This window comes from Centruroides vittatus, unplaced genomic scaffold (assembly GCF_030686945.1).
Source record: "Centruroides vittatus isolate TY-2023 unplaced genomic scaffold, ASM3068694v2 contig_928, whole genome shotgun sequence".
Classification (NCBI taxonomy): Eukaryota; Metazoa; Arthropoda; class Arachnida; order Scorpiones; family Buthidae; genus Centruroides; species Centruroides vittatus.
The window spans coordinates 281,999-297,557 of record NW_027122614.1 but is presented as its reverse complement, the minus strand read 5'-3'; the positions used below and the strand labels follow the sequence as shown (position 1 = coordinate 297,557).

Genomic DNA, 15,559 nt, shown 5'->3' with positions numbered 1-15,559 from the left:
TTAAAATTAGAATTTGAACACTTTTTTCGAGTTCTTAAACTACAGAATGTAAAGTCATGTACTAGTGTTCTGTGGTTTTATCCACTCAATCACTGGTAGGAACTAGCATAAGAAACTACAAATTGAAAAAGCATTTAGCATTGCATATGTTTTATTTCAAATTTTCATTAAAAGTTTAACAAAATGTACGTTTAATATCAACCTATCATAAGTTGAATTATTGATTTGGCTTTAAAAATACCATATTAATACAATTTTTCTTTTCTGTAGTCATTGTCAATTTGTAATTGAGTTTTTCTCATCTGGTTGACTTTCAGGCAAGTTGTTCATTTTATACTCTTTCACTGGACTTTTGTCTTGGAAAGAAACCAAATCGAACATTTTTTGAAGAAGGTAATTGAATGGAGTTTCGACAAATGCATACATAAAATATGAGACAATAAACGTAACCATCACCACAAAGGCATACATCGTCCACTAGAAAAAAATACATACAATGGTGAATTAAAATTTATAATCGTTCAATATGTATTTCAGACATTCTCCTCTCTTCACAATTATAAAAATTCAAACTTTAGTTGTTGACAGGCCCCGCAACGATTTGAAGTTTTATAATTGTAACTCTGGCTGAAAAAAACGAATGATTGAAATGCATATTGGAGGAAGAAGTAAAAGTTAATAATGTAAAAGGACTTAAAGAAACTCGTTCTTGGTGTAATAAGTCTGGAAATTAAATCGCCATTGACTGTTGTGAATTAATTTAGATTAAATTACCTTAAATTTAAGATATACAGTATCATGCAGATCAGGCACTGAGTCTATTGAATAAGTCTCTGACTACAGACTCACAGCTCTCAACTAATTTATGCTTTCACCCGCAAGTCTTTGTCTGTGTATATTTATTTTTCATGTGATATTTTACAACAATTACTAAAAAACAATGTAACGACTTACCAAATTTAACATTGATACAAAAAACGGTGTTCGTAATTGACAAAAAATAATGTAAATGACTGGGAAGTGAAGTAAGTAAACCCAAATTATCAATCGATCCAACATGCGGAATATTTTCATTGAGAGAATTCGGTTGACAATACCTAAAAATAGAATAATAAATATATATTACGGGGAAAAGTCGATCATATTGTTGAATTTCATAAATTTCACTAAATACTTTTACCGGCAATTATGTGTAATTTAAAAAATGTATTGCATAAATTTCATAAATATCATGAAATTAATTCCTAAGAACTCCTCCCTAAGAAATAGAATAATATTTGGCACATTCTCTACTGTGAGCAATTGTTCATCACATAGCACAAACTGGTTTCTGGTATACAGTTACAAAAGACTTCCCTCCTTTGTTCCCAAGCAATAATACTCTTATTTTCAGTCGCTAATGTTACTGCAAATGTATCCACGGATCACCTCTTGCCCTGTCCACATCTGTTATTCTTAACTTCACTGTACCTCGTTTGGTAGCAAAAATCTTCAATATTTTCGTCATTTTCTCGCTCTAGCTTCGCTCGCTTCTCAGCTTCCTCTTTTCTGTTCTTGATTGTAGAAGACTGATCATTTCCATACTAGACTGTACTTTGATTGACAAATGAGGGATAGTCACATGGTCGAATAACGACTGTTTATTTCCAACACCTTAATTTCTGGAATATTTTTAAGTTCTTACAATTGACTTTGATTTTGATCAATTGATTCAATTATTTCTACTAGTTCCTCTTCGGTGCAAACATCTGCAATAGCATCACTAAGAATGATGTCTTCAACCCAACTTTTAAGCGTAAACCAAACATGGCTTTCTTAAGAACTACACTTAATGCCTTGAAGACATGATCTATTCTTCGTGACCCGCGTATCAAATTTACCATCTTAGACTGTCGAGTATGCATAATCATCAAATTAATCGCTTTTATACATAGTTACATATACAGTTTGAATTTAAAATGTAAGTACCATAACCAATCATATTTTGCACAATTAATGAGTTATAAACTGTAATTATCAATAAAATACAGAAAAAAGGCTAAAAAGTTATGGGCAGGTCACGAGAAGAGATGAAAATTATCTTGGAATGCGGGTAAAGAACATGAAGATTGGAAAAAGCTAACTACAGGAAGACCAAAGATGAAGTGAATGAATATAGTTGGACACGAAGGAAAAAAAATTTAATATATTTTGGAGTTTTATTTAAGCAGAGTTTAAAAGATGAGATAATATCTTTTACAGAAAACCAAAAGTACAGTACATATGATGTAAAAATTAGATTACATTGATTAGATAAGACAACGCTGCACGTTAGCGATTTGCCAAAGAAGGATGTCTCCCAGGAAGAAGACGTCTTCCAGTAGACTGGCCGAGTAAAGCTTTTTACTTTATTTGCGTGTCTAACACCTAATAGGAGCCAGTTTCCCACGGAAAGACTTTCACTAGGCATCCAATATTTGCGGATCTTACTTGTGACACGTTGCCTTAACCCACCAAACCAACTAACCACAAGTTTGCGTTGGGATCCCGGGGCCGCGAGTCCCGGGCGCACCAACGGCCCGTCCCGTCCGCCACGTCGGTGGGACGGAGCGAGAGCGTACACGTTGGGACCCGAAAGATAGTGAACTATGCCTGGGCAGGACGAGGCCAGAGGAAATTCTGGTGGAAGGTCCGCAGCAATTCTGACGTGCAAATCGATCGTCAGACCTTGGTATAGGGGCGAAAGACTAATCGAACCGTCTAGTAGCTGGTTCTCTCCGAAGTTTCCCTCAAGATAGCTGGTGCTCGATCGGAATCAGTCTCATCCGGTAAAGTGAATGATTAGAGGCCTTGGGGCCGAAACGACATCAACCTATTCTCAAACTTACAATGGGTGAGAAGTCCGGTTTACCCGACTGAAGCCCGGACGATTCTCAAGATGTGAGTGCCCAGTGGGCCACTTTTGGTAAGCAGAACTGGCGCTGTGAAATGAACCAAACGTCTAACTTCTATTTTTTCTATGAAAACACTAGAAATATTAACTGAACAACGCAACATTTTAAATAATGAAAACATGATTCCTAAGGACGAGATTACATGTGAAAATGCATTTTATTGGTATTGCTTATGTAAATATCTCAGATCTCTAAAGACACAAGCTGCAGACGAATGTTTAGATTCAATATTGCCGAATCTTGTTTCATTTTGTGATTTTGTTGAAAGTTATATATTTCAATCACAGAGTGACACTGAAAAACTATTGGATCACTGCTTTATCAGTTGTCAACTAGTTGATCAAGCTGGAAGGAATGAATTTTCCAGCTTGATCAACCAATTGATCAAGCTGGAAGGAAAGCTTTTCAACAATTATTTTTGAAGCTGGTTGAAGATTCAAATGTTTATTTGACTCTCATGGAGCCATTAGTCAAATGTTACACTAAACTTCATCTCAATCCTGAAATACGTCTTCGCAATATAGCTAAAATGATTTCTGATATTCAACAACCAATTATGATGATCACCAAAGAGTGTTCCCCAAAAATTAAAAAGGATACTGAAATGAAGATAGCAAAAATATCTGTTGAACTTAATTGCCTCAAGAATTGCTCGGAATAAAATTTGAAAAATGCTGAGTATTCTGCTGCACAAGAAGTCAAAGATAAAATTACAGAATTAGAGGCTTTAAAAGAATATGAATTGTTGATTCAGCCTAATATAGAAGAAGAGCGTAAAGAAAAGAATGATTCAAAAACACTTTTGAAGTGTATTACTATAATATTTGAAACTCTGAAACAGATTAATTTGAAAACAGTTACACCTGTTCTACAATCAACTATGGAAACATTGTTATTACCTGGCATTCAAAATGAAGATCCTGCAATTTGAAAACAGGCAGTTATGGGATTAGGATTATGTTGTTTACTAAATTATGATGAAAAAGGAGTCGCTTAACAAAAAACTGAAAAAATTTAATAAAAAATAAAATCTATTGCCAGCGGTTATAACGAACCTTTATAGTACAGTTGAATTTGCATATCACTTTGAATCCTTTATTATTAAACTTTGTTAACATTAATTGTTTGATTTATACAGTATATTTCGTTGTAAAATTCATTTGAATTCAGTTAATTTAATTGTTTCGAAAAGAATTTTTTTACTAACCTCCATGTCCAGTAACACATGCGATGCAAATCCATGCTGTAGATCCCGTCCATGCTAATGGACATAACATTATGTATAAACGCAACACAGTTTCATTTGGGGATACATCCTTCAGATATCCATGCAACCCAAATAACACTAACATCATTATTATAATGCTGAAGATCCAACAGAACACTTGTGTAATCTGAAATTTCGAATAAAATTATTATGATGTTGTATTCGTACTATATTCCAGCTATTGATAACGACCAGTGCCAACTAAACTGGCGATTCCCAAGCCCCGACCATAAATTATAAAAATTTCATTATATTTCATAATAAAGTTAATATTTGACATAATTATCGGTATTTTATTAATTAATTAAAATTACATTAGTATACAACATATTACAGTGAACAGAAGGACAGTATAATATCAACTATATTGTACATTAGTACATACCATTTTGAATTTAATTTCTTTTTTCTCTAAGAGTAAATACCCAAAGAAAAATCCCAGAAAAAACGAACTTAGATGAGAATAATAAGGTTTCGAAGCATTATATAGGAAATAATTTTTCATTTTTCTGAAAATATAAGAAACGAAATTGTAGTTTATCTTGTTTATTAAATTATCTCTTAGGAATATAAATTTTTCTGTGTTAGGCATTATTCATGTTCTTTTTGAAATCAACTTAAACACAAGCAATCTTTGTAAGATTGCAAGAAAGAAAACATACCCAGTAACCAGGCTGTATAGCTCCTGTATAGCGAAATAACGAAAATGCACATGTGCATGTCCTGTTATGAATAAATTTGAAATTTGTGCATAATTTGTATAATTTTACAACAATCCTATATTCCCGGCGCTTGCTCCTCGCTTATCGACCAATTCGCTTAACGACGTAATCGTCGGAACGGAACTCGGTCGTAAAGTGAGGAGTACCTGCATTTGTATCCGAACTAAAAATGTATTTAATTATTAATATATCATAAAAATGATCGTCAGTTTAAAGTCACTTACTGGGCATTGAAACCGAAACCAAGTATTATGATGTCTTTGGAAATAAATAATTGAGCAATGTGAGATACCACACCAGCCACAATTAAGAGAACTGTCAAAATATTTCCAATTCTTGCCCACCTGCAAATTAAAAAAATACCTTTAATAATATCAAATATTAGATTAAAGATAAAAATGTTTTAGTATTATTGATCAGCAATTGACAAAATATAACGTATATAATATATATAAAAGGTGTTTTACGGTGCTGCTAATCACTAAAAAATCTCAAAATTCCTACCGTCTGTACGTTTATAATCTGCTATGTTAAAAATATTTGAAATATGCATTTATAATCGTGATACTGTAGACTATCCCATATCCGAACTAATCACTTATTTTTGATAATTACAAGTAATTTGAAAATATTGTGTTAAAGTTGTTTTTGTTATGTAATCACTAATGAGCTGCTACATCACGCCAACGCCTCTTCATTATCACGTCAACAGTTGTTAATGCACTGTGATCTTCTACGAACTTCAAAGCAATTTTAATAAAACAAATTTAAAAATGTACATACTGAAGTATTGAAAGGTAAGATTAGTCGTAAGAGTAGTAACAGTAATGTACAATATTTTCGAAAACTTTTGATTGGCTTTGATCAGTCCGAATAAGAAAGTGTTCGGATATGTAGTCCGGATGTGGGATAGTGTACTGTACTTTTCAATAACTAGTAAACGTTCAATCAACACTTGTTTACTTCTTCGTTTCACATTCACGAATCTTTAAACCTCGGGATATTAAAAAATTTTGAAAAATCTACCTACTCACATTGTTTATTTGCGTACAGTTCAAAAACATGACTTTGTTATACCTTACAAACTTTAAACACTTTTGGCACTGACTTTGATGTTCTCTCTATAGTTTCATGGTGAAATAATTGTTATAAGTCATACTGCGTACCTATGAAATAAAAACCAATGACCTCTACTTCCAAGAATTCTCGTCTCGTCATGATTAACTTAACACTGATCCTTCATGAAAGGATCAGTCTTAAGTTAATGCAGTGTACAATTTACCTCATTCATCATTGCAAATGCTAATGATATCACAATCATAAATAATAACTCATATATATATATATATATATATTATGACTGCTAAATTTCAATACCTTAATTCCCCCATAAAGTTTAACAAAACCGTCACCACTAAGTTATGTGGACAAAACTAGAGATGATCGGCCAGTTCGAGTATTGGCTTTAACTTAATATACACAATATTTATTTCTTAAAGCTAAAACCTGTAATTTGGCAATTATATAATTAACATACAATATATATACATTCAAACTACGACCATGTCAGAAAGAAACATAAAATGATCGTTGTTTGGATGTTATAAGCATTAAAAAAAAAGTTCCTGAAAAATAATCGCTGTTTACAAGCAGCAATTTCTCGCGGTTTCATTGTATGTATTATCTGTTTAAATATATATATATATATATAACCTATATACACCTGTTGCGTAAGTAAAGTAAAGCTACAGCAGGAAAACTCTGTTGAGCCAAAACGCTGATAAACCATAAATGGCCATTTTCCTGTAAAGAAAATATATTGAAAATTACTAGTAAAAAGAATATAAAGTATGTTAAAATATATTTATTTAATAAAAGAGCCCTCAATGATAATTAAATATACTATTTACTTCAATGTCTTGTCTTCCAAAATTGTCTGTATGCAAAGCGAAACGAAACCAATTCTTTTCGGTATATTGTGCCTTGCTTACTATTTTATTCCAAAGAGGGCCGTCCCCAAAATGTGGCAGAATGATCATAATTGCCAAAACACAAAGAACTGGTAGCGTTAATCTATAAAAAAATATATATATTAATTTCATTAGATTTAAAAACCTTTTAAGAAAAAATCCAGCAATGAGTTGCGTAACTTTCCCAGCAAAAAAACAATTTAAAATTGTATGTGATCATATCTCAGCCGTTGTCAGGACTGCAAAATAAGTTTAGTATTGTTGCGATACTGAACTCGTTCCTAACTACTTCCTGACTCTCCCCACTGCTTGAATTCCCAAAAATTTTTCGTGGGATGGACTGTCTGGATATGTCGGGCCCTAGTCTTTCACCACCCGGCTTCCTCGTTAAAGGCCTGGCCGAACCCATAATGGGCATGCTATAAAAAACTCTGTTAGTGCCCAAAGAGTTGAAAAAAAGCTACTTTTGTCCATGCTAATAATGTTTTGTCTCGTCTTATGATTTGCAAGATGGCTGCTCGTACGGGACCAAATATATTTTTTATAATGATCATAAGATTATTCCAATTACAATAATTTAATTATAAATAATAAATATACGTAAAATACTAATGCAAACTGTAACTGCTTAAAAAATGTAATCGCCTTATAAATATTTACTCTCTGCACATGTATTTAAGAACGGCGGGATTTATCATGTTGCACGTAGACTGTACTTCACTGCATCGACTATTAAAATTGATTAACTGTTCTAAAATACATTTGATTCATAAAATTTTTATTCGAAAAACTAAAGAAAAAATGTCGAGTAGCAAATTTGTCCCTCCTGGCACGACTACGCAGCCATTAGCAATGAGTGCAATATCTTTCCTAATAAACTGAAGGATTAGACAGAAAGGTGGCTACACATTTTATCTCAGGGTGTGCTGGTAATATTTAGAGGAAACTAATGAGTGACATTCTACGAAATCGCCTTTTTAAGAAGAGATCACGCGTCTGAGTTGCTTACGTCGGCATCCAAGATGGTACCGAGCATACAGCAGCAACTTACAGTTAGAGCATAAGCAATTGCTTAAGAAAGCAATCGAAAGGCTATAAAATTTGAGAAATGTGATTTCAATATCACGTTAGACTCTTGGCTTTCAAATGCCACCATTCAATTCCCGATAAATTAAACAGTGTCAACACATCACGAAATCAATCTTCTTACCATCTAAATGCCCCACCTTGTATAAATCGGAATAAGGTAATTCTTTTATGAATTCCTGTTTTATGTGAAAAATTTGAGCATCATATTCTTTCTGTATATTAAATGGAAAATGCAATTATTTTCTGTTTTATTTCATCTATCAAAATTATATTATGAAAAATTAAATATTCGTCTAACCTGATAAGCCTTTTTACTAACACAAGGCCATAGTAGATCTGGGAATTCACATTTCTTCTCTGCAGATTAGAGAAAAGATAACCACTAAAAAAGTATAAATTTCATATTAGTGTTAATTGTTTTCCTGTTATCAAAAGGATATAAGAAGATAGCAATTCTTTATACAGTAAAAACTTGATAATCAGAAATCGTTTAAAAATGTTATTAGAAAATGTAGCGTTATATATACCACAGAGACGAATTCTTCGTGTAACTGGACATTACTACATCATCCGTCAGAAAGCCTATCTATCTATATACAGGATCTCTACTCATATGTCGATTGTAGATAGCACCGCAAAAATAGGTCTTCATGTAACATTACGTTAACTTTCCAGTAAATTAATTTACATTCATGTACAGTAATTGGATTATACTATTTACGGTTCATGATACTTCAAAGGCACTATGCTTGATGTACCCAGAACACAACGACAAACGAATTTCTGGATTATCCCAAAGACCACTGGTCCCATCAAATTCGGACGAGTGAGTATCCACTGTATTTTTATTATCTTTAAATATATATTTCCTTATTAAAGTTTTAAATTCTTGCAAGAATTCGGTTCTAAAGAATCTTCTAATTAATTAAAATCGTAGGCAGGGAAGAGCTTTAAAAAAGTCAACTCTGCCAGTGTTGTGTTTCTGTGGATGTAAGGAATTAGGAAGACGGCAAATTGCATTCTGTATAGTCTTTAACTTGTGTTATTTTTGAATTTCATATACAAGTAACTAAAATTTTTCTTTGTAAAGGTATTGAGAAATGTTCTTAAATATCAACAACCTTGTAAATTTCTTATATTGAAGAGCATTTGAAATTTCATTTATATTTATATTCTAAAAATTGTAATATTGTTTTTTACGAAATATTCAAGTGACAAAGAAAGCAGCATTATGTTCAGGAAGTTATGATAGGAAATACAGAAAGCTCTTATATAATATCAGGAAAGCATCAGAATCAAGCAACGGTATACTACAGATGAGAGATTCAATGAACTCTCACAAAAGTTCTTCTACAAAAGTTGGAGAAGGAAGGTTAACAATATGCTAATGAAAAATCTTAAATCCCAAGAATTCAGACTAATCGATTTAATGGTAAATAATCTAGATCTAAATAAAGCTAAGTCTTCTCATACGATCTCCGTTTGCTCATCCGGATAAATTACCACATTGTTTCTTCCTTGAAAGTGATGTTTTCCCGTGCTCCATTAGTTTTATTCCTGTCTCCATATTCTTTCACTAATTTAAATACCCCGCCTTAATTCATTAAGTTTCGTGTTTATATCATCCACATTTCAAAAACTATCACAAAAAATAACAACAAAACTATGTAGCTTCGCTTTGTACAATCTGTCTGAGAGAACGCACAACACAGTGTTCTGAAATTTATAAAAATACTTCTGATGCAATTAGACCCGAGCTAGGAATATTTCAAAGAAAGGAGTCTTTTAACTAAAGATACTTTTTGAAAATCCTTGCTTGAAGACGTGTGAAACAGTTTTTAACACTTCATACGTTTATTGATTAGACATAGACCAAATTCCCTTTAGTTATGAAATCTTTGTTCTATTCGAGGAATAAAAACTGAAAGCGAAACAGTAAATAAATGTACAATGTACGTTTCCCAAGTGTTTAGAATAGTGAGAACATGTTCTTCCTGATTTCACAAATTGCTTTTTAATTGTAATGAAAGTTTTCATGGATAAAAATTTGATCAGAGCTACACCAGTATTCCAGTGTAGCTTACTGAAATTTTAAAGAATCACACGATTAAATGTTATAACAATCAAAGTACATTTACCTCAGGAAGAAAAATGTTTCAATTGTAATATATGAACGAGATGCTATTTCAAAAGGAACTGTAGTGAATATTTCCGAGAAGTTGTGGTATCTATCTGTAATAAAAAGAGAAATAGAAAATGTTAATGAAAAACTATTAAATAATTCATATTTTATATTCATATCCGTAATTCAACTATAGTTTTAATATATACACATCTCAGCCGTCGATGATGGAAAGTACAGCTAGTTTCGAGAGGGTATAAATTCTTCTTTCTCGGGGGATTCTGCTTTGTACTCTTTAACGTTCCCGCTACAAAGCTTACAGTAAACTGTCCATGTATGAAAGGGTGCTTCTCAAATCTATGACCCTCTCATACACGATTTTCTCATGGAATCATTACCTCTCTCTAGGGTTATTTTTAGTTTTTTCGCCCTGTGAGCACTAAGAGAACTTTTAAATCAGGCCCACAATGAAGGCGACCGGATGTTGAGGAACGGTGTCTGACATAACCGGGTTGGACATCCCCGAATAATTCCTGAGTCGACACATCTGGATTCATTCTCTGAACTCCCAGAACGTATTTTGACACTCTAATTCAGTATTTTTCAGCATTTTTCTAGTAGTGGAACCTCCAACCTGTTAGTTTTCTTACGGCACCCCTATTTCTTCATCAATGTGTTATTGTCAGCACGTCAGCACTATATTTTACTGCCCTTCTGATTGAAAACCACTGCCGTAACCGGTCGGCTATTTTGTCTGTATCGCTAGGACTAGACATATGGATTCTAATTCCTGGCTTTATTGTTTAAATTTTCGTTCACATGTAACTTCTTCGAACTTTTTACCATTGCAGACTGGAAACAGTCTGCAATGTTTCTGTCTGCAATGCAGTGTGCAATTGTTGATGTTTTAATTGTCGGATATCCTTGATTAATTAACATACAGTGCTTTTTCTTGGCATTGGCTCAACATTAAATCTTTGAAAAAGTATCTGCGAACCCAACGTTTTCACTTTGCATCAGGAGCCGCGCGTAAGATTTAGCCTTTTATAGGCGAGGAGAGTTGAGGATACGCCATCAAATAGCCTACAACAGATTACCTATACTTTCGATAGTGACAGAATAGACCGCCAGACGACTAAGTTAGTTGAAGCATCATCTACTGTTTTGCAGGATTCGGGATGGACTCCAGAGATCAAAAACACCAGAAATTTTTCATACATGAACTAAGAGCATTTTTCTAGCCTACCTTGGCTTCGGTCAGGACTACTGTCAGGTGATAAAGAAAAGTACCCAACATATAAGCATACATTTCTTTGATGGTAAAAACTAGATAAGTGAGACGGTAATTATATATTATGGTAAACTAACTACAGTTTAAATGTTTTCATAACTATGCTAAGATGGAAATCTTAAGATAGTTATGAAATATGTATTTATAACATTTTTCTAAAATTCAAGTACATTGAAATTTTTATGATACCTAAAATAATATACAGTATTATAAATAATAATTTTCTTAAATTTATATTAATTTTTTTTGAAACTTACCTGCCCTTCCAAGTTCCAAAAATAAAGTCTGAGGAATGTGTCCAAATACTAACACATTTATTAATAAAAATTTAATTCCACAAAATGCAGCAGTTTTCACTTCATTGCAATTATGAACCAATTTTCGAGTTGATTGATGCAACGAAACGGAGGTTATATATTTTATTGTTGTATCTGATTTAAAAAAACATAAATGTATTTTTCTTAAAATAGAGAAATCTATGCTGTATAAAAATTAAATTTAATTTGTTTTTGTTATAGACTATATGTGTTTTAATTTTATGAAAATAACCTATATCAATTTTATACCAACCGATCAGTGGATGAATGGATAACACTGGTAAGTGGCACAAATCCTCAAACACTTGATTGTGGGTTTGCACCTGACAAACGGGCTGGTCACGTGGAATTTTTTAAGTTTTCTTCATAACAGCTAACTAAGTGCCAGTTAGCAGATCGTCCAATGTGTGGCGTTGCCTTATCTCATCAAACTAAACCATCCTGGACCCACCAGTTCTCGAGCAGTTCTGTACCCTTAACAATGAGAGTTCGCGCCTTGCCCGGACGGGCAGGCGAGAACCTATGACAGACGTAACGACCATCATAAACGCATACAACTACTATTACAAGACAATAACGTCACACTTTACCACGGAGCGATATAGCCTAGAAGCTCATGCCGATACAAGGCAAGACAAACCATCGTCAAAAACAGAATTAATATGCATTGTTATTATTATTTCATAGAGAATGTAGTGCCTCTTGTATGTCGTAGCTTAGAACCACAACTTGTTTAACTGCACGGCCACTGGTAGGAAATTCGGAGAAGGATGCCTGGAGTTTGGCAACAATATCTAATTCATTTTAGTGCTATTTTATATAGTTTGTGAATTTATAATTAAAATTATCGTAACCATTTATTTAAGATATAAAATTATTAAATATTCAAATCATCTAAATTATTGAATCATCGTTTAAAATGTATATGTTACTCATTTAAAATGATCGATTTGATTATTCTGAAATTATTTGAAGAAAATTTTATATTTACCTTTCTCTCTATTTGAAGAAATAATATGTAATTTAATTAGAGAGTCTGCAATAGTTGAGATGACAACCCAAACGGATAAAACAGCAAAGATTGTTCTATATGAATATATAATTATAATGAGACAATTTGAAAAATAAAGGAATATATTTACTATAAATTGAGTGGCTACTTTATTACATAGGCCATTTTCTCGAGTAGATGGGTCAAACATGCAAGTTGTGTTTGTGAGTCATACGGGAAAAGCTCTAGTCTATCGCTCTATGGGATCCGAGTTTGGTCCAGATCGCAAACCTTAAGAAATTTTCATGGGTGATCCTTTTCTGTTATATGAAGTCTCACCATTCGGCCCTTTCCATTGTTGACCTGGAGGAATCTATGTTGGAATCATTATTAAGGTCATCTTAGTGCCCAAAGGATTGAGTTAAAAAGAATACTAAATCCCCTTTCAATTGCACGAACTAGTTCTTATGTAAGAAGGCTGCATCTTGTAAAATATTTCATATCAGTGAATGAGCTAGTTAGGCCAAGAATGCAGCCTATGTATATATTTATTATACCGGTACTTGTAAAACGTACATATTCAAATACTAGAAAATATTTTAATGTATGGTCGTATACAATATATATAGTAGGCTACTCGTATATATAGTAAAGTTATATATAGTATATAAAGCTAACACATACATGTGTTGTTTTTTTTAGCCTTACGAACTTACTCATTTACTAACATTTTTCTTACCTAAATGTTATTAATTAATATCATTCTCATTACAGTCGTCATCAACCTAGAACTTATTACAAATGCAACAACTGACTGAGAAACTACTCACTTAACAATACAGGGCATTGTCGCTAAGTCAGCAGGTGTAAAAATTTCCAGTGGACCTATTTCTATATCTCAATAAATCCTTGCGAAAAATGAAATCATATTGTTCTGCAGAAGGGTACACCCGAAATTAGGAGTGTTCGTAATATGGTAACCACTCAATATATGTATTAGCGTAAAGAGCAAAACTAAATAGAATAAATACATTGAAAACTAAGAAGCTTACATGCATATTATTTGAGCAGTAGTGTATTTCATTCTTTGGAACTTGTCTGTGCAATATTCTACATCAATAAGTTTCTCATTTAACACTAAATAATGTTTAATAGAAAAACAGTATTTTGATAATTAATATACATTAAAATTTATCAAAAAATAAACGAACGAACGAAATCTTATGATGAATTATACTCACACCAATCTAAAACATTTTTTACATCATTTTCATTTTCATTACATTATTTGGAACACAAAGGTCGAAACGCAAGTCGTTTCTCGAGTTCACAAAAGATTTTATGAAATTCGAGAGTGGCATGGGTTTCTGAAATTATATTATTAAAATTCAGTTTAAAAGATGAATGACCGTAATTTAAGTACCATTATCTAGACCAGTGGTGGGCAAACTTTTTTAATGGGGGGCCACAAAGTTTAAGAAATTTTAGAGGAGGGCCAGAATTATAGAAAAAATGTATTTTGTGTTAAAGCTTTTAATCATAATATTATAAAAACATTACAGCATTACACACAAATGTTACAAATTACCTTTTACCTTAAATAGTAATTAATTTAACTTTTATTCGAAGGCCCTGCCATGGTAGGCGTGTGAGACATATGGAATTGTTTTTGATTTTCCATAATATTTTCGAAAGCAGGTTCCAGCTGTGACGAAGCAACTTTCAGCAGTGCGAAAAGGTGTTCATCAGTCAATCGGTTTCTGATTGAGTTTTTCCGCAATTTCATGGTCGAAAAAGTCTGTTCGCACACATAAGACGACGCAAACATCGCCATAATTTTCTGAGCGTGAGCAATCATCTTTGAAAATTCAGCTTTCCGCAGTGCTCTATAAAAATCTGGTTTTGTGGAATTCAAGAGCAATTGCTTTAAATGGGTACTGCACTGCATTTCAATAATTTCCAACTGCAAATTCTGCAGATACATTTTCCGGATCCACATTAAACGGCATCGAGAAAACATCTAGCGATGATTGAATGTTCTTAAAATCTTGAAACCTAGTCTCAAATTCTGTGTGAAGTTTTTTCAACGCCTGACTGAATTCTTTTAGTTTGTTCTCACTCACTGGTGACATGGATTTTAAACGCAGAAAGTGAGTTAAATCGTTCTTTGCCATGCAGTTATAAAACAGAAAAAGCTGAGTTTTAAATGATTTCAGACAACCCCAAGTCTCATCTATAAATTGGTTCTTTCCTTGCAATTTTTTATTTAATTTGTTATAGTGTTCCAGCAAATCGGTAAAAATGCAAAATCGGTACGCCAATCTTTGTCTTCGAAGATTTGGAAATCAGACCATTTTTCTGTTTTATTCTTTAAGAAATCTTGTATTTCCTCTTTTAAATTCCAAACCCGTTCAAATGCATATCCACAACTTAACCATCTTACTTTCGTGTGGTAAAGGTCAGAATAATCTGCGTCGACTTCAATAAGAAATTATTGGAATTGTAGGTGTACCAAGTCCCGAGATCGAATCGTATTAATTAGTATTAAAACCACATTAAGTACATGGGTAATATCTATTGCAGCTTTACAAAGGACGTCCTGGTGAATTATACAATGTAAAAATACAACATCGTGATTAGGATTCTGGTTCCGAAAAATACCTGAAAATCCCGCGTTTTTTCCAACCATATTTGGGGCTCCATCTGTAGTTATATTGCATAATTTTGAAATAGGCGCATTTAAATTTTGAAGACCTTCGGAAAATTCGTTATGAATTATTTGCCCCGTCGTTTTTCCTTTTATCGATTGCAAACAAGCTAGCTCTTCAGTAATATTAAATTCGTCGTCAACGCCTCT

General features: G+C 32.9%; 1 protein-coding gene across 1 annotated transcript; it reads right to left on the bottom strand.

Annotated features, from left to right (window-relative positions):
- Nucleotides 1-236: 236 nt before the first annotated feature.
- On the bottom strand, nt 237-14,015 carry LOC136984794 (nose resistant to fluoxetine protein 6-like). The gene is made up of 13 exons (XM_067281934.1): nt 13,944-14,015; nt 13,755-13,839; nt 12,703-12,797; nt 11,652-11,825; nt 10,120-10,213; nt 8,280-8,363; nt 6,833-6,995; nt 6,646-6,725; nt 5,147-5,266; nt 4,586-4,709; nt 4,141-4,327; nt 955-1,097; nt 237-477 (listed from the first exon to the last, which is right to left on the bottom strand). Exons 2-13 carry the CDS (start codon nt 13,784-13,786, stop codon nt 277-279), a joined length of 1,497 nt encoding a protein of 498 aa, XP_067138035.1. The 5' UTR covers nt 13,787-13,839; nt 13,944-14,015; the 3' UTR covers nt 237-276.
- Between the last annotated feature and the right edge of the window lie 1,544 nt (nt 14,016-15,559).

What these genes read in the sequence shown, in the direction of transcription:
- LOC136984794 (XM_067281934.1), bottom strand. Translation starts at nt 13,786, where the DNA reads ATGAAATACACTACTGCTCAAATAATATGCAT. An exon ending in TTGGAAGACAAGACATTGAA is followed by an intron (nt 6,726 to 6,832) that starts GTAAATAGTATA and finishes TTTTCTTTACAG; the next exon opens with GAAAATGGCCATTTATGGTT. An exon ending in TTACTTTACTTACGCAACAG is followed by an intron (nt 5,267 to 6,645) that starts GTGTATATAGGT and finishes TTTAATTTGCAG; the next exon opens with GTGGGCAAGAATTGGAAATA.